The sequence below is a fragment of the Nyctereutes procyonoides genome, unplaced genomic scaffold (assembly GCF_905146905.1).
Source record: "Nyctereutes procyonoides isolate TBG_1078 unplaced genomic scaffold, NYPRO_anot_genome, whole genome shotgun sequence".
Taxonomy (NCBI): domain Eukaryota; kingdom Metazoa; phylum Chordata; class Mammalia; order Carnivora; family Canidae; genus Nyctereutes; species Nyctereutes procyonoides.
Window position 1 is genome coordinate 24,064,736 of NW_026575146.1, and position 20,321 is coordinate 24,085,056.

The following is a 20,321-nucleotide window of genomic DNA, read 5'->3' on the forward strand; positions in this document are numbered from 1 at the left end:
AAAGAAATGGGAAAAATGTTTGATTGGGGGACAAGACTAACATTGATTATTTTCCCCCACCTTGCTCTTTTTTCCCAAATTTTCTTTTATTGAGCATTACTTTGCTATTTGAAGATTCTAAAACTTTTTTAAAAAACAATTCTATTACGAGGCAAGAGAAATAAATGATAAAGTTTGTAGAAAACCAAGATACTGATAAAAAAAAGAAATTTGTTATCATTCTTCATCTCAGGAAAAGAAAACAGAGGTTAAAAACAAAATCAGAAAAGAGAAGCAGAGAAGTCTTTTGAGAAAAAGCACATGGAAATCCTTACTCTGGAAATAGAACAAACTGATTATCAGAGCAAAGAAACTTTGGGCTTCAAAATGAAAACTGCAGCAAAGTTGTTGGTTGAAGAGGACATCAGACAAGCTTTTCAATATTAGAAAGGGTTTCTTTGGAGCAATCTGCTCAGGCCAACCAGTGTGGGTAAATTCAGGTCTTCCACCAGGGAGGGGAAACCTTTTCTATATAATCTTTTGCTTGAAATGCTTTTAAATTCCTCAGCAGGGATGAGCACAGCAAGTAAAAGAGCTTCAACAAAGGCATGCCTGAGACAAATGAAGCCTTCTCTCTGCAGTCCAGTTTCAGAACCCACAAGTCCCTCTGAAGAAACTAGAGGTCTTTTCTTCCATTATGACAAATAGATGAAGGTAATAGACCCATTTTGATGTCTCATTCTCATCTGAGTCAACAGTATTTTCAAATGGCAAAAATATTGTCCAAATATGATAGCTGGTGGATCAAGTGATAGATGAACTGAACAAGTTATCTGAGGCTCTAAACCTCTCCTTGGTAGCACATTGTTTCATCTAGCAATAAAATGGTACTGGGACAACAATAATGAAGAGAAAGCCTGCCCATTTTCCCATACTGGTTAATGGGAGAAGAAAACACCTGCCTGTTGCAGGCCTACAAAAATGGTTTTAATACAGGGTCACAGAAAATTCAAAGGTTTATAGCCCACTATAAAACAGCTCTTTGTCTTTTCCCACTAATTCTCTGGTGTCACATTTAACAAAACAAGGAAACTACAGATAGTAGAGGTGTTTGCAGATTAGCCTTCCAAGCCATAAATAACAGAGGGTTTTGCTCACCTACAAATATTAAGGCAGCTTATCAATGTTTAAGCCCTTTGTAATGGTTGCTAACATTTTAACCCAGGCAAATTGAGAATTTTTTCTTTCCTGTCTTCTTACATTGACAGAGTACACATTCATAAGATTCTATTATCAGATTTCATGGTATAAAGAGCAAGACATCACCTAAAGACTTGCCTGCTGCCTGGGAGGTCCCATTTTGAAAGATGCATCTGCTTTATGCTTTCTTTGTTTTGTTTTCTCTTAGTTATGGTTTCCATCCTACCTGTCCTGGCAGATGTAGCTGTGATTCCGTTCAGTCGGTGCAATGCTACAGGCTATCGGAGGTGCCATCAAGTCTTCCTCCCACCACCAAGAAGCTCTACATTAGCCACAGCAAAATTCAACACCTTCAGGTAACCATTCTACGGTCAAGTCACCACAATTTTATTCTTTAAGGCAGGGTGAAGAGCAAGTATGGGGTTGTGAAATTTGATTTAATCGATTAAAACTTAAAAGTGGTGGCTTTCAAGTTTGGACAGTTGCACTAACTGTCTGCTTGCCCTTTACTGCTGAGATGGGTATATGCCTCTGGATATTTCTTTTTAGAGAAACAGTCAAAAAACATCAGAATATATCATTAATGATAATTTATTTCAGTTTTTATTTTTTTTTAATTATGTTGTTGCAAAGTGAAAGTAAATAAGTGGCTCTTTCATAACAAAGAGAGTTTGAGAGCAAATGTCTATTTTCTGTTTCCAGGATTAAGAATGAGTGCTTTCAGGGGATAAAATTAGTTTTGTTTGTGTCATAAAAGCAGATGAACCTTAGGGCATTATAAGACTATCAAGATGAATCCAAGCATATAAAATTATTTATAACAGACCCTACATACCTGCCAGATAACAGGGGCTTTGTGGAAACAACTACAGAGGAAATACATGTTTCTGTTTTGGCAGGTTATTGCAGTACTTGTTCTATGAACTTTTAATTCTGACTGTATATTTATGCCTACCTATTCAGCATGCTGCAAAGAGTTCTATAGATTTGTCTGACTTTTGTAATATGAAGGAACTCTTGTTTTTGGCCTTTGATATTTTGAAAGGTATGGAGAGACAAGGGTTCTTATCCTAGTTTTCTCCCTACCTAGAGATATAATCATCTTAAACAAGCAGTTAAAAAAGATCTCTGGGCTTCACTTTTTAACCTTTGTGAAGTAAGAAGGTTGGGTTAGATTGGTGATCCCAGGCTCCTTTTATGTGGAAAATTCTATGGCTCTCTGATTTTGTCTTTACTAGTCACTGCTCTTCCCTCCTAGATCCAAATCCCAAGATAAGGAAGTACATCTCTGTGATGGAAGTGTGGAGATTCAGCAGGTGGATGTACTTTCCCTTCAAATACAGACACCATCCCCTTTAATTTGGTTAAGAAATGTTCATGTAGGTGTGCCTACACCTGGAGAGTTTAAAGTATGTGGCGTGGTATTTATTTCAAGGCTCAATAAGCAAAATCCCCTAGTCGACATGTTTACTCTCCTCTTGTGGTCTAGTAGCTCCTAATGCCAGAGAGCAAGTCTGACCCTGTCAGGTCTCAGCACTCAAGCAGGACAGCTGGTTAAAGGGCAAGATGCTTAAATATTTGTTCCGAGCGCCTGAGATGCCAAGACCTGAAGTGTCAACTAAGTCTGATAATGATCCTACAGAGCCAATAAGATGAAATTATACCTTTCATCAAATTCAGTTGTTGAGTGAGTGCATTTGTCATTGGTTTACGCTCACTGAATGGCAATATTGCCACTTCCCTGACTTTAACCCAGTTAATTGTCTCCTGGAAGGACAGATTCTGGTTGAGATATTGATAAAAGACAGGATTGTCTTCTGAAGGAGATAAAAAGCTCTAAGCAATAATACATCTCTTTTAAAAACCCTTAGGTTTTAAATGACCATTTTTTAGCTGTATTTGGTGAATACGATGTATATTCTGTCTATTTGGTTTGAACTACGGAATCAGGTGCCTGTATTTCAAGGAAAAAATACCTTAGAAACACCTTCAGATTAATAGCAATAGAAATTTTCTATGTATGTATATACACATATGTATGTATATATGTATATATATGCACACACCATATATGAATGCATGTATATATATTACAATAAAAATGTTTTGGGTTTTTAAAAGTTTTATTTATTTATTCATGAGAGAGAGAGAGAGATTGGCAGAGACATAGGCAGAGGGAGAAGCAGGCTCTATGCAGGGAGCCCAACGTGGGACGCTATCCTGGGACCCCAGGATCACACCCTGAGCTGAAGGCAGATGTTCAGCCACTGAGCCACCAAGGCATCCCTAAAAATGTTTATTACTTATTAATATAATTTATGTTTGGGACTGTGAATGCTGTGTTTAAGACTAGGGATAAAGGTTGAAAAATTCACCGTTCCTGCCCTCAACAGACGAGTGTCTTTATTTATCCATTCATCTGTAAAACTTCCTGTTTGAGATGCATGCCATTGGGCTGTAACATTCCTTGCTTCTTCTTTTGTCTCACACTGTGCTTCAGCCCCTTCCCTCCTGTCTTGCTCTCCATCCTGAATCCTGCATCTTGGTGCCATCAGGGCCCTAGCCTCACTATTCCTTGAGCTCATAAGAAAGTATTCATCTGTGTTTCCACTTCACCACAGCCGCCTACTTGGTGATATCATAATCATTACACCTGAAACTCCTCCACTCAGAAACCTTGAAATCCTCCACTCTCTGGTCATTATTTTCTTTGCTTTCAGCTGCCATACTCTGTACTTCTCTTGCCAACTCATGGAAATTTCTAACCCTACATCTACCCATGTTTTCCTCAGATAATTAGTTTATTTCTTATCCATCTTCTTTCCCATCTTTTCCTTTTTTGAATCCTAAAATTAATTTTAACACCTATGCAGCAAAGTCTCAGTTTAGGGGATCATTTTCTCATGTTTTTCTTGTACCTGGATAGCCGGGTGCTGCTGGAGACGATCATACTAAGGTCTCTGACTTCATCTGGGTCTTCATTGTCACTCATCTGTCCTTTCAATTCTTCTTGGCCAGGTTTTCCTATATTCCCTCAATGTCTTCCAAAACTTCAGTACAGTTTGGGTTGTCTTCTCAATCTCTGCCATCCTCATTCTCACCCATGGTTGGCCTCCCATTTTCTTGACTAATCTGACAAAACTGAGGCCATTAGTCTTGATCTCCCTCAACTCCTACTCCCTGTGTACTAGCTTACATCCATTCAATTCTGCAAACTCTTTCCTCCAGACAGAGAGGATGAGATCTCCCTCTTTCTGCTCAAGGCAGCCTCCTACTCAGGCGCTGGAGTCCACTTTCCACACCTCTCCCTCGAGCTTGCTGCTTCATTCTCCTTACACCCATATCTTCAGTTGCTCTTTCTTTACTAGTGCCCTGTCCTAGCCTATACATAGGCTCCTTTCATTACAATAAAAATAAAATTATTTGGGGGCACTTGGGGGTTTAGTCAGTTGAGCATCTGATTCTTCATTTCAGCTCAGGTCATGATCTCAGGGTCATGGGACTGAGCCTTGCCTCGGGGCCTGCACTCAGTGGGGAGTGTCTGCTTGAAATTCTCTCTCCCTCTATCTCCATCCCCCATACTGGTATTCTCTCTGTCTGTCTGTCTCTAAAGTAAATAAATAAATCTTTAAAATAAAATAATTTTAACTCTGTGTCTCTTCTTGCTACTATCTCTATTTGCAAAACGCTGTAAAAGGGTAATCTATATTTACTGTTTCTACTTCTTTACCTCCTATCTATTCTTTAATTTACCACTGTCTGGCTTCTATCTACTCCATACAGTTAAAAAACTTCTCTCGGGGCACCTGGGTGGCTCAGTGTTTGAGCATCTGTCTTCAGCTCAGGGCATGATACTGGGGTCCTGGGATCGAGTCCCACATTGGACTCCCTAGGAGGAGTCTGCTTCTCCCTCTGCCTGTGTCTCTGCCTCTCTCTGTGTGTCTCTCATGAATAAATAAATAAAATCTTAAAAAAAAACAAAACAAAACACAACTTCTCTCTAGGACACTGGTTCACTCCTATTTCTTGAAATTCTTCTTTTGCCTTCCATGACACCATACTTTTATGTCCTTATTATTCTTTTCTGGTAGTTCTTTTCTGCCATTTTGGAAGGTTTCTTTTCCTCTACTGCCCGTTATTTTTTTGGCTTCTCCAGGGAGACTCAGTCTTTAGCCATTCCATTTTTTACTATGTACACTCTCCTTAGGTGACTTCACTTTATATAAGTAATGATGGCTCCCATAACTGAGTTTCTAATTCATGCCTTTCCCCCATGTTTCAGACTTATCCAGCTGCCTACTGGAACTCTTCACATATGTATATGATCTCAAAATACCATGCCCTAACCTGAAGTCAATCTTTTCCCCTAAACCTGTGATCTCTTGTCACTGGCTTCTTTCACTTAAAATAATGCCCTCACGTTTCATCCATGTTGTAGCATAGGTCCAAATTTCCTTCCTTTTAAAGACTAAATAATATCCCATTGTATGTATATACTACATTTTGTTTATCCATTCATCAGTTGATGAACACTTGGGTTTTTTCCTCTTTTTGGCTATTATGTTCCAAAGAACATTCATGTACAAGTTTCTGTGTGGACATATATTTTCATCTGTTTTGGGTATATACCTAAGAGTGGGATCTCTGCGTAATAGGGTAACTATGTTTAATATTTTGAGGAACTGCCAGACTGTTTTCCAAAATGGCTCCATTGTTTTCCATCCCTAGAATAATATATGACACTTCCAGTTTCTCCACATGCTTGCAAACATTTCTTATCCTTTTTTTGGATCATAACCATCCTAGTGTCTGTTAGTATCTCACTATGGTTTGACTTTCATATTACTATGTTGAGCTCTTTTTCGTGTGCTAACTGACCATTGGTGTATCTTCTTTGGGGGGAAATGTATGAATGCTTTGCACATTTTTTTATAGTACTAAATATTTATTTATTTATTTATTTTTAAAATAAATTTATTTTTTATTGGTGTTCAATTTGCCAACATACAGAATCACACCCAGTGCTCATCCCGTCAAGTGCCCCCCTCAGTGCCTGTCACCCATTCACCCCCACCCCCCGCCCTCCTCCCCTTCCACCACCCCTAGTTCATTTCCCAGAGTTAGGAGTCTTTATGTTCTGTCTCCCTTTCTGATATTACCTAACCATTTCTTCTCCCTTCCCTACTATTCCCTTTCACTATTATTTATATTCCCCAAATAAATGAGAACATATAATGTTTGTCCTTCTCTGATTGACTTATTTCACTCAGCATAATACCCTCCAGTTCCATCCACGTTGAAGCAAATGGTGGGTATTTGTCATTTCTAATGGCTGAGTAATATTCCATTGTATACATAAACCACATCTTCTTTATCCATTCATCTTTCGATGGGCACCGAGGCTCCTTCCACAGTTTGGCTATTGTGGACATTGCTTTTGCCCATTTTTTTAATTGGGTTGTATATATATACAAATCTCCTATCAGATATATTATTTGGGAGAATTTTCTCTCTTTCTACGGTTGATTGTTGTTGTTCATTTTCTTAATGGTGTCCTTCGAAGCGCAGAAGTTTTTAATTTTGAGTAAGTCCCATTTACTCTTCTTTGTGTCATTTTTGCTTTTGGTGTCATATCTAAGATAACTTTTACCAAACCCAAGGCCGCAAAAATTTATGTCTGTATTTTCTTCTAAGAGTTTTACAGTTTGGGCTCTTACATTTAGAGGGCAAATAGGAGTGTCTTTATGATGGCAGTCAATTAAAATGATTGCGCTTTACAACTTTTGGGGAAGGAGAGAAACTACTTCAAGATTAAACAGAATTGATCACCAAGTGGAGGGATTATGGATTATTTTTATATGCTCTCCATACTTGTCAGAATTTTAAAATTGTTTACAGAGAATAAGTATTGATGATCAGAAAAAAAAGTTCCAACATTGTTTTACAGACTCCTTACTGGCTTGGTGCACACAAGCCTGAGGCTGTAACTCTGAGGGTATTTCAGTTTCCTGTATACATTGGACTTATAAGGAGCCCAAGAAAGGTCTGTGGCCCTCTAATGCTTGCATCAGGGCCTACCCAAAAGAAATTAGAAACAAAGCCTTTCATGGGGGAAGCCAGCAGGCCTTGCTTCTCTGCTCTACCTCATTTATTTGCCCTGCTTTTTTTTTCTTCATTTTTCATATTTTGTTGTAACTTTTATCTACATATATATTAGGTTCACTAAACTCTAAAAATGTATGGCAGGAATTATATTTGGCTAAACTTTCTAACCTAATCATTAACAGCAAGCCATACTTGCCTTGCTTTTTGAGCAACATTGAAAAAACTCACAGCAGCCTTAAGGTTAGCTGGAGGGCAAGAGCATCTCTTTCTATATCTCTTGAGCACAGCTCAGCTTAGTCCAGGGAAATGGAAAAACTGGTCCAGCAGAGTTATTTTCCTTTGTCAGCTCCATAAATTCAACTGTAAAGTTGGAAATCAGTGAGTATCCTCCCCACTGTTTGTGGTGCCAGAATTCTATATTCTTCTGCTAAATGCATGTCATTGCAATAAGGTTAGGATAAAAATATGTGTGTTGGGATAAGATCAATCTGAGCTGGAAGCTCAGCTTCTCCACTTGCTAGTAAGATATACTTGGCCCAATTATTTTACCTTCTCAAGCCTTAGCCTCCCTTTCTGAGAAGGGAATAATTATGTTTACACACAGGACTTTATAAAGATAAACATGGTGAATACTTAGAAAATGGTAGCCATGTTTTTAAGATTTTGTTTTTAAGTTATCACTGCACCCAACATGGGGCGCGAAGTTTGATAATAGTAAACTTGCAGGGTTATTAGAAAAATTAGTGAGCACCTGGGTGGCTCAGTGGCTGAGCATCTGCCTTTGGCTCAGGTCATGATCCCGGGGTCCTGGGATTCAGTCCCACATTGGGGTCCCCACAGGGAGCCTGCTTCTCCCTCTGACTATGTCTCTGCCTCTCTCTGTGTGTCTCTCATGAAGAAATAAATTCATTCTTAAAACAAACAACAAAACAAAACAACTAAACAAAACAAAAAAGCCCTGCCTTTCCCTTCTTCCCAAAAGGAACTTGGCTTGTAATGATCTCAGGATCGCCCTCTGTCCATACCCCCCATTGTGCAAGAGCATGTACGCGCTTTATCTCAAATAAATAAAAATCTTTAAAAAGAGATAAGTCTTGCCTAGAAAGTCCTTCTTAGTAAAAACAAAACAAAACAAAAACCTAAAGCTCAAAACCTATAGGCTTTTATAGTCTTTGAAACAAAATAATCACGAAAGGAAAACAAATATTTGAATAATATGTACTCTTTTTGAACAATATGAAGCTTATGATAAAGTGAACCTATCCCCAGAAATAGTTTAAAACAATCCATTTAATCTATGACAACCCTTACCTCTTTTTAAATTACAATGATTTTTTAAAAAGATTTTATTTTTATTTATTCATGAGAGACAGAGGTAGAGACATAGGCAGAGGGAGAAGCAGGCTCCCTTGTGGGGCTCCATCCCAGGACCCTGGGATCATGACCTGAGCCAAAGGCAGATGCTCAACCACTGAGCCACCCAGGCATCCCAGGCAGGGTTTTAATCATGATGATTATATCACTAATGCTGATCAGAAATTTTCAGATTGACTTCTTTTTTTTTTTTTTTTCAGATTGACTTCTAAGAGGTTAAAACTGTAATTAAGTCTTAGTTTGCTATCATGAGTGGGGGCAAATGACTTCATTTGGGGCTTGTGCTTTTCTTTTTTAGCAATATAAAAAAAGCACTTGGGACTTGTAGATATTCAAGAAGTGCAAGAAAAATTGCTATTTTGGAACTAGGATTAGTTAATATATCTGATTAATTATTAAGAAAATATCACATGTTAGCAGCAGTACACAAACCAAGGCAGCTGCCAAAACTGTTATGAATAAAAACATTTGTTTATGGAAATTGTAACCTGAGATTCTTCTAACAGTATCATAACAAAAAAGCTTTAAAATATACTGTAATTCACATCCTATGTCCTCCTAGGATAGAAATGCCTATAAGAAGTATGTGGTGCCAAATTAACCCACTTTGAGTGGGTTGGTATTACAAAAGGGCTCAACATGCATAATTAAATCAAACATTTAAACACTGTAGATAGTAAGACATAAAATTGTGCATTGAAAATTTTATCTCAATTGAGTTCTAAAGCAGGTTGAAAATGTTGTGAGTTTTTATCAAGCTAAAGGAAACCTGGGGCAATTTCTCTTTCTGCCCAGAGATGATCTTACTCTAGGAGCCAAATACTAAGGATTACATCATCCTAGAGAACATGTATATTGTGAGGTAGGAGGTTCACAGATATGTGGAAAGATAGGGGTGCTTGAACTTGCAACCCGTGGAGAAAGAATATCAGATCTGATCATTTCTAAAATCTAGGAAAGGAGTAGCATTAGATCTGGGTTATATGCACGAATGGAATTTTTGCTCTACAGAGATGGAGACACATGTGTCCTATTACTTCATGGATCTTTTTCACCAGTGAGGCACAAATTGAGGGATAGGGAATAGGGAGCCTAGGCTAGTTTTTCAAACCATAACATAGTTGAAAATGTTTATCTGATAGGCCCATCCTGGTGATAGCAGTGTCTGGTTTTGACTTTTTGACTTTTAATGCTTACAGTTTTTAAAAATGTAATTTATAACTTAAGAAATCTAAACAATACAAAATGAAGACAGTGAAGATCTCTTGTAGTTTTACACTGTAGAATTAGCAACTGCTAATAGTTTGGTGAAAGATTTCCAGGTTGTTCCCATTCTGGGCTATTATAAGATGATGCCACAAAGAACATCCTATTGCATAAATCATTGTGCAACTTGTAAGTGCTTCCGTCTGGAAATAAACTTGCTGGGAGAGAGAGAATATGCAGCAAAAGTTGGCTATTATTATAGCCACCAATAATAGGTAAAAGTGCTTAACATATTCTTGATATCTTACACTGTGAGCAGTCATAAATTAAAAATAGGACCTGGAGTACCAGGTTGGCTCAGTCAGTGGAGCATGTGACTCTTGATCCCGGGATCTTGAGTCCCATGTTGGGTGTAGAGATTACTTACAAATAAAATTTTAAAAAAGAAAAAAATAGTCAGGACCTGAGTCTCCTCCATCCTTTTCCAAGAGATAAATTTAAATAGATCCTGAAGAGAAATCTGAAGTATCATTAGTATTGAACAACAACATGTATTTTTTTTCACAATAACCTTAATTTACTGCTTTTCTCCCCTTATGACCCATCCCTTCCTTTTTTGTAGATGTCTAGCTTCACCAGAATGTTGGCTTTAGAAGATTTTATTCTGCTGGCCAGTGGAACGGAGTCAGTAGAAAATGACACTTTCAAAATGCTGAGTACCTTAAAGACCTTGGAACTCTGGAAAAATAAGTTAAGACGCGTCCCCAGTATTCTCCCAGCCAGTCTTGAAGTGTTAAAACTAAATGATAATTCAATAGATGTCCTGCATGGATCTGATTTTGAAGGACTGAAGAAATTAAAAATCCTTGAACTTAAAAACAATCTGATCTCTTCTCTCTCTCCCAGCTCACTCTCCTCTCTTGTGAGTTTGCAAAGTTTGGTGTTAGATGGCAACAATATTGAATCCGTAGCTGGACCACTGGCACTCCCTCACCTGAGAAGTCTGAGCATGGAGAATAATAAACTGCATCTTATACCAGCTGGCTTCTTTACTTCCCTCCAGTCTCTGCAATTTGTCAGTTTCAGTGGTAACTTCCTGACTAAGATTCCCATCGATCTGCCCAAGTCTCTGCTCTCTTTAAAAATGGAGAGAAACCAGCTCAAAGTGGTAAGGTTTCGAGATATGAAACACTTGGAGAATCTTTCCCACCTTTATCTGTCAGAAAACTCACTCTCCTCCATCGATGGGGTACAGATACTTGCCAATTTAACTACTCTTGAGTTGTCTCAAAACCAGGTTCCAGTGTTGCCCCTCAGACTACCAGCAAGGCTACAAAAACTAGATATTAGCAATAATCTGATTCAGAGAGTTACAGTCCAAGACTTTCAGGACCTCCGAGACTTGAAACACTTATTTCTGGACAACAACGTTGTTAGCTTGTTCGAAGCTGGAGCCTTGCAGATGTGTTCCCAGCTCTCCAACCTGGCCCTAGAGCAGAACCTGCTGTTGTCTATACCTTTAAGGTGAGTGGGGAGTTGTCATTTATGGTGATTGCTTTAAATATTTTCTGAAGATTGGGCCAATTAAGCACATTATACAAACAAGAAAAATAGAGCAAATGTAAATGATCTGATTAAGGCTGTCCTAGGGTCCTAGGGCTAAGGGTAGAGGTTTTAGGCAGGGTTTTGGAATCTCCAGCCCTCTAACTAAATCATGCACTAACTTAATTTATCTTGCCTAGCAGATAAGACACCAACTGGTGAGATCTGTATTTGAAAGTATGCAATGCTGCTTTGGTGAAGTCTTCTCAGAAATGTAACATGGGGATATTTCTTGTAAAAGTGTTTCGGTTTTTAAGTATGTGGCCTGGGACCCAACAACAGGCAGACTACATACGTGCTTAGCCTCTAGCCTAGCTAGGATATGAAAAAGAAATGAAGGGGAAATGTGGTAAGGTATTTATATTTTTAAAAGCGTTGAAATAGTAGTTAGGAAAAAATTACAAGTCTGTAGTCTAATCTTGAATTTATTTTGAATTATGTATTTGGGAACCTTGTATGCTTCTCATGTTGTGATCTTTAAAGGATTTAAATCTGTCTCTGCTTATTTCTCTATATGTTTGCCTGTGGGTACATGAGTCCATTTGGGTTGGTCTTGCTTTGTGTTTTGGTTGCCTCTCTCATGAATACATTGCATGCACATGCACACACGTGGACACAAACACACACCCTCATATGCTGACAATTTCTCTCTCCAAATATCCCTCTCTCTGTGCCAGACCCCCTGTCCTGTTCCCTCACCCAGTCATAGTCTATAGCTAATGTTCATGTTGACATTAATTAATCCTTTTTTGTAAACCTTATTCCATGTTCTACATTTATGAAATAGAGAAATTAAAGCATGGCAGAAGAATAAAGCCCTGTTATTCTCTTAGAGAGTGTTGTTAATTTTACATGCCTATCAGTGGATTCATTTTCATTTTGGTGCTTTTTATAGAAAAAAAGGCACCTTACTCTGTTGATTATCATCAAATTGCTCATGATTAATATACCAATTTCTGGCTTCTGTAGAATCGTATGGCACTGGATTTACTTATTTTCATTTTGTTATCAATGAGAAAAGGAAAAATTATCTTTGATATGTACAGATGTTCATTTTTTCTAGTTGAAGAAAACAGATGTTTCATTATACAGTGTGGTAACCCCACCCAATGCAAAACATGAAAAAGTGATTTTAATAATGGAAATCAGTATTTTAAAATATATGTTGATGGTTATTTGAAATTAACCAATTTCTTCTAATGCATAAGCATGTGCATATAATTAATGTACTTTACCAGGCACTTGGGATACCCCGTGCAATAAAAAATAAAACTTCTTGTTCTATGCAGTTTAAATTCCAGCAGGGAAGTAGTAATAATAAACATGATGTGTGTAAGTATATAACATTTAGATGGTGTTAGGTGTTATAATTAGCAACAACAAAAAAGGGCAGGATTACCAGGTTCAGGAGAGTGGGGGTGGCTGGTTGTAATTTTAAATAGGGTAAGCATGGAGAACTCTCATGTAAGTGTAAGCTTTATGCAAAAACTGGAAGGAGGTAAGGGATTTTGCTGTGAAGCTGTTTCGGGGGGAAAGTGTTTTAGACAGAACAGCCGATACAAAGGCCGTAAGGCAAAAACATGCCTGCAGTGTTCCAAGACTCTAATACTTGCTATTTCAGTAATTTCTCTACTATGTTTCAAGCCTTCTTTTATATCACTATACACCCCTACTCCAAGTAAAAAAAACATGTATAGAATAAAAATTCATAAAAAAGGTTGGGGAGTGACTGTTATCATCAAGGATTCTCAGGGAGCTGTGAGAGAGGTGGCAAAATTGTGAATGCGGTGGACTTCTCTATTCAGGTGGCTTTTAGAAAGCATTTGGTTGAGTAATCCTGCTAAGTTTAATGAGTAAAACGTAGCTTAATTATTTACTCCTGCCAGGGCATTTGCGTGTCTTAATAAGTGACTACAGAAAGCACAATGCTTTTGCCCAATGGAGTGTATAATAGAATTGCAAGCCTGAGCCAGCCATAATTCTCAAATCTCACTCCACATTACAATTATCTGGAGACCTTTAAAAGAGCATACTTATGCCCAGACTTCACTTCAAACCAATTAAAGCAGACACTCCAGGATTTGTGCCCAGGCATCAGTATTTTTAAAAAGCTCCCCAGATGAATTTCATGTGCAGCCAGGGTCGAGAAGTAATGGGCCAGAACGATGGGATAAGGGACATGAGATGAGGGTTTTTCCTATGAGGCTTCAATTAAGCAGCACAAGTGTCTTTTTTGTCAAAGAACTTGGCCAGCTCTGAGAGCAATGTGTTCCTTGTAGAAAGTGATTTTTAAATTCCCCATCAGTCCCCCTCCCCCTCCCTGGCTTTTCTTTGAATTGGAAAGTAGGAATGGCCCACTTTCCAGGAGAGTTTTTCTGTGATTTTCTTCCCATAAACATTAAAACACAATACTTTAAAATTTTTTTTGACTCTTAACACTTTTATTTATGAGTTTAAAACAGTACACTTTTATTTGCATGAGTCTTATTCATACACAAAATTGTACTTTAAAATGCAGTTTCATATTAATAAACTAGAAACACAGGCAACCTGTTGCTGCTGGCTAATGTAACCTAACTTGTTGCTAGTTCCTAGCTGTGTATCCTACCACAAATCACAAATCCCTTCTTTTGCCTACCATCTTCCATTCTACATTTCACCAAGGAAATAATAGTAGATGGCTTTAGGTATACATATGTTCAAATATCTACTGCATTTTGCCTCAATATGCTAATTGAAATGTGTTATTCCCCATTACTTCTTACAACAATCCTGTGAATGTAGGCACATTTTCTTAACAATTATTTTATGGATTAGAACATTCAGATTAGGAGGTATCAAGACATTTCTCAAAATCACATCATCAGTAAACGGAGGAGTCAGGATTAAACATGATAGTCTATCTCCAGAGCCAGGGAATTTTAGCCACCACGCAGTCACTTGCCCCTGAGATTTACTCTGCCATGAACAATGCGCCGTACTCCTTCAAAACTTAGAACCCCCAAGACCTTGGTTTCACTTATGCTGTTTCATTCTTATTTTTCCAATCTCTAGCTCAGTGAACAAAGTTACATTGTTTTTTTCTTTATCCACAATTTGGATAATTCAAATCCAGAATAGTTTTTTTTTTTTTTTAATTTTTTTTTAATTTTTATTTATTTATGATAGTCACAGAGAGATAGAGAGAGGCAGAGACAGAGGGAGAAGCAGGCTCCATGCACCGGGAGCCCGACGTGGGATTCGATCCCGGGTCTCCAGGATCGCGCCCTGGGCCAAAGGCAGGCGCCAAACCGCTGCGCCACCCAGGGATCCCCAGAATAGTTTTTTTTTTAAGATTTTATTTATTTATTCATAGAGACAGAGAGAGAGAGGCTGAGAGAGAGGCAGAGAGAGAAGCAGGCTCCATGCAGGGAGCCCGACATGGGACTGCATCCAGGGTCTCCAGGATCACGCCCTGAGCTGCAGGCGGCGCTAAACCACTGTGCCACCGGGGCTGCCCCAGAATAGTTTTCTGCAACCCAACAGAGGCATAGCATTTATCTTACTTATACTCAGGTGCCATCTACTGGTAAAATGGAGTGTACCCCATTTTACTCTAAAAAGCAACAGACCCGAAGAACAAATAGCATTTTTAGAAGCATGTTTGTCTTAAAATCAGGGATACTTTTTAATGTAAAACAGACTTATAAAGACAAATTATATCAAAGCCACAAATCTGGACATTGGTGATTTCTCTTACGATGTCATTTTGATTATAACGCCCACAGATATATGAAAGGGAAAAAAAGGAAGGATGAATGGTATAAATTTTGGCTCTGCAGCCTAGAACTGATCATTGTATTTGTTTAAAAGAAAACTTGGCTTTTCATTTTCTTAAAAATTTTTTTTTGATTTTTATTTATTTATGATAGTCACACACAGAGAGAGAGAGGGGCAGAGACACAGGCAGAGGGAGAAGCAGGCTCCATGCACCGGGAGCCCGACGTGGGACTCAATCCCAGGTCTCCAGGATCACGCCCTGGGCCAAAGGCAGGCACCAAACCACTGTGCCACCCAGGGATCCTGGCTTTTCATTTTCATTAGTTAACCTTTATTATGTGATTTATGTGTACTGGGCACTTTCATCTATAGAGTGGAAAATCAGAAGCTTTAAACTAAATAACTTAATGGAAATCATGTACCGGTATGTTGGTATGTGCACAAAATTATCTTATCTTTTGGACTGACTTCATATTGAATTTAACTATCAGTCTGTTAAAATGTATGAAGTGATTTTTCCCTCAGAAATTAATCTACTTTTTAAGGTAAATTTTGTTCCACCAAAGGAGATGTCACTTTGAATGAACAGGACTTTAAAATACTCAAAGCACAAATACTTTTAAATGTAAGTGCACTTGTAGAGGTTAGTATACAAATATAAAGTATACAATCATCATATGACTGGGATCACAACAATAAATTTCACTGAATACTAAAAGTCATGAATGTACATTCAGTGCATTCACACGCTATGAAAATAGGATCTGGATGGTATTACAAGGGCTTCCTTTTTTTTCTATAAAAATTTCCCACTTCTTATACTTCACAAACAGAATAGCACTTAACACGGAGCAGTTGAGTAACAGAGAAATTTTCAGTTTCACAATTGTGATTCTTTTTTTTACTTTTTTATCAATCGGCCTTAATATGACATTTTTCAAATTGGTATCCACAGTTTAAAAAAGGTTTTTCCTGATTATAAAGCAATACTTGTTCAAGGTTGAAAACTCTGTGCTGAAAAATGAAAAATCATTCATAATTGCTCAACCAGAGCCTACGTCTAGACATAATTTGTTTTTATGTATTTGGGATCATTCCATTTTGTTTTCTCTTTTTTCTATTTAACATTACAGAGCATTTTTCTTTCCCTTTTCCACTTTTTCCAAGTGTTACAATGGACCCAAGGGATCTTAATTTATTCAGTGTGTTGTAATCATTTAAAGTTGCTTGTCTTTTTTGATTTTCAAATTGTTCCAAATTTGCCTAGTGGGAACCCCTCCAAGCTGGTCCGTGTTCACCAGACAGGATTCCAGTAGTTCTCTTTTTAAAAAATTGTGGTAAAAGACACATAAAATTTACTTAACCATTTTTAGCTGTACAATGCAGTATTGTTAAGTATCTTCATATTGTTTTGCAATTGGTTTCTCCGGAACTTTTTCATTTTGCAAAACTGAAACTCCACGCTCATTAAACAACCCCCCACTTCCCCCTCCCCCAGCCCCTGACAACCACTATTATACTTTCTGTTTCTAAGAATTTGACTGCTCTAGATATGTCATATAAGTGGAATTATAGTAGTTGTCTTTTTTGTAATTTTCACTTAGCATAATGTCCTCAAGGTTTATCCATGTCTGAGCCAGAATTTCCTTCCTTTTTAAGGCTAATTATTTCATTGTATGTACATATTGTATTTTGCTTATCCATTTATCCATCAACGTACACTCAGATTGCTTTCACATTTTAGCTATTGTAAATTCAATATAGGTGAACAACGTATATAATAATTTATAAATGTGTATGTATATAATGTATAGTGTATAACGTTATTTAATATGATCTCTGAGACCAATCATGCTTTCAGTTCTTCTATATATATATATATATATATATATATATATATATATACACACACCCAGAAGTGGAATTGCTGGATTATGTGGTGATTCTATTTTTAAGTTTTGGGGGAAGAATCCTCATTCTGTTTTTCATAGCGACTGTACCATTTTACATCCCCCCCCACCCCACAACAGCACACAAGGATTCCAATTTCTCCACCTCTTCATCAACACTTACTATTTTCTGGATTTTCGCTAGCAGCCATCCTGACAGATGTTTCATTAATCTTTGAACATGCTATTGCATTCTGGCTCAGACGTGCTAGCTTACCTTGCCTCAGACATAGAATCAGTCATTTCTCTGAGAAGCCTTGCTTCTTTTAAGGGGAAATTGGAATTCTGAAATTAAGAGCTGAGTGCTCAGTGTGTTTATGCTATTGGAGTAGCATTGCCATTAGGATGTAATATTCTTCTAGATCCTTCCAGTACGTGGAACTAGAAAATATATTTTTTAAAGTTAAGAATTCACATTAACATCTCCAATTCATATTGAACATTAGAGGGTTTTTCTTATTTTATATTTGTATCTTTTACAATGAATTGTTGGTTTGTTTTTATTTTATTTTTTTTAAGATTTTATTTATTTATTCATGAGAGGCACAGAGAGAGAGGCAGAGGCACAGGCCGAGGGAGAAGCAGGCCCGACGCAGTTGAGCCCGACACGGGACTCGACCCTGGGTCTCCAGGATCATGCCCCGGGCCAAAGGCAGACGCTCAACTGCTGAGCCACCTAGGCACCCCTGTTGGTTTGTTTTTAATGATATGGATATAGTTATTTGTTTGTTTTTATCTTAGAGTATTCATTAAAAAGGCTTCAAAATTTCATTACTAACAGCAGTATGAATAATAAATGTGCTGAGAGAAATTTCCTTGCAGATCCTTTGGTCCTTAGTGTCTAAGGCTTAGATATATCCACTAAGGATATATAGTCAGAGTACTTTTTTTTCCTTTATGTGATTATGTACTAACATTAACATTTGATTAATTAGATATGTTTGTTTCTGTATATGTTCAATTTTAGGGCTCGATTTTGTTTTACCTTATTTGTTTTGTGAACGTGTAAAACATTAACATGATTCAAAAGTTAAAACCATATGCAAACATTTCCAAAAGTAACCATTTTTATTCACTTCTGGGTTATCTTATCTTTCCCCAATATAAGCAAATATATGGACATGTATTCTTATTTCCTTCTTACACAAAAACTGACATACTATACATTCTGTTCTACTTCTTGCTTTTTTTTCCCTTTAACAATACTTTCTGGAAATCCTTTTATGATAATTCTTAGGGATGAACCCCTCTCTTTTGTTAAGGTGGCATAGTAGTTTTTTACTGTTGTAGTGTGTTGTTTCCAATCTCTTTTATTAGAAATAATACCATAATAAGTGCACATGTGCTGTTCTATCTCTGTCAAGTCTTATCTTCAGAGTATATACTTAGAAGTGAGATTGTCCAGTGGACAGGTAAATGCACAAGTTATCTCATTAGGCTTTGCTAAATCCTCCTCCAAAGGGGCTATGCCATTTTAGTGTCCTACCAAGCTATGTATGAGAATGTCTGTTTCTTTACAGCTTTAACCACAGAATGCTAAGGATTAAGATTTTTTCCAATCTTGTAGGTGAGAAATGGCATCTGTGCGGTTTTATTTTTCATTTCCCTATTCTGAATATGGTTGAAGATCTAAGGGCTTTGCTTTTTTGTGTATGTGGACTTCCATTCATGCCTTTTGCCCATTTTTCAGCCTCATTTTAAAACTTTTTCTTCTCATCTTTTAGGAGTCCTTTACATATTAGGGAAATTAGCTCTATGTCTGGATTATAAAGTGCAGATATTTCCCCCATTTTATCCTTTATCTTTTGACTTTGCGTGTCTTTTACCATATACCCTTTCTTTTAAAAATTATTTCTAATGTAGTTGATTCATTGATCTTTTATAGCTTCTGGATTTTCATGCCATAGTTAGGAAAGATTTCTCATAGAATTAGTATTTTAAAAATTGTTTAAATATATGATTTTTATTGTCACCTAAATAGTCTATTATCTCTTAATTTCTATATTAGTGGACATTAGTCTCTATCCTTTTTTTTTTTGCTGGCATAAATATAACTCAATATGTGACAAACATATTTGTTAATAATTCTCTAATTCTTCAACTATTTCCTAGGTTGAAAGGCATGTCTGATATTTGGCAAATTTGGTACATGTTACCAAATTATTTCCAAAGTGGTACCAAGTTACACTCCCACCAATAGAGGTTAAGTTCTTATCTCACAACACCTTCAGCAGCAATAAATTTCAAAGTTCAAAACCAAAACCATTCTCTAATTTCATACATAAAACATTGCATCATTTTTTCATTGCCCTTTATATTCATGAAGAACCACACTTTTTCACATTTTTATTCGATGCTTTGACTTCTCCTATAAATTGTGGATTCATGGCCTTTGCCAAGTAAAAGGTTCGCAACCTTTTTCTCATCGATTTGTTTATGATCCTATTTAACAAGAAAAGAAATGGAAGAGTCTTATTGGCTAGGAACCAGGAAACTCAAGGGTTAGATAATAAGACCTCTGCCAAAGGTTAAAGACCTATATACATAGGACTGAATTTTTCAAAACAGAGCTTGTTTTCTAGCTTCCGCCAGGACACAATGGACCAGAAAAGGCTGGTGCTGCTCAATGTGAGTTGCTTTAGTAGATATGGAATGGTGGTCATGGCTTCCTCTCCCATCCTATTTCCATGCTTTTGCAGGCTTCCAGGAACCTTAGCCCGGCTGGACCTAAAAGGCAATGCCATCCAGGATATTGCTGAGAGGGAGCTCAAGGATCTAAAGCAGCTTCAGGTTCTAAACCTTAGGAACAACAAGATTTCTGCCCTAGACCTCAAGGTCTTGGAGGGTTTGCCTCGCCTCAGACATCTGTATCTGGATGGAAATCCATGGAATTGCACCTGCAGTCTCATAAGAGCGAGGGAGATCCTGAAGGCCAAGGGCACAGATGTGAGGGGAGGACAATGTGCTGCACCCGCTGAACGGCAAGGGGAGAGCTGGATGTCCTCCAAGAAGATCATGAGGCAATGTGAGCATCATTTACATCTGACCGAGAAAAACAAAGAGTCCAAAAAGAAATCAAAACCAGAAGAACACTCCAGCCTCAGAATCAACATGGATGATGATTATTATGATTATGAAATAGATTAA

At 37.5% G+C, this 20,321-nt stretch overlaps 1 protein-coding gene across 1 annotated transcript; it reads left to right on the forward strand.

Annotated features, from left to right (window-relative positions):
• The first annotated feature begins 1,346 nt into the window (after positions 1 to 1,346).
• On the forward strand, positions 1,347 to 20,321 carry LOC129499877 (nephrocan-like). The gene is made up of 3 exons (XM_055309881.1): positions 1,347 to 1,535; positions 10,487 to 11,388; positions 19,874 to 20,321. Exons 1-3 carry the CDS (start codon positions 1,347 to 1,349, stop codon positions 20,319 to 20,321), a joined length of 1,539 nt encoding a protein of 512 aa, XP_055165856.1.

What these genes read in the sequence shown, in the direction of transcription:
- LOC129499877 (XM_055309881.1), top strand. Translation starts at nt 1,347, where the DNA reads ATGCATCTGCTTTATGCTTTCTTTGTTTTGTTTTCTCTTAGTTATGGT. An exon ending in GCAAAATTCAACACCTTCAG is followed by an intron (nt 1,536 to 10,486) that starts GTAACCATTCTA and finishes CCTTTTTTGTAG; the next exon opens with ATGTCTAGCTTCACCAGAAT. An exon ending in CTGTTGTCTATACCTTTAAG is followed by an intron (nt 11,389 to 19,873) that starts GTGAGTGGGGAG and finishes ATGCTTTTGCAG; the next exon opens with GCTTCCAGGAACCTTAGCCC.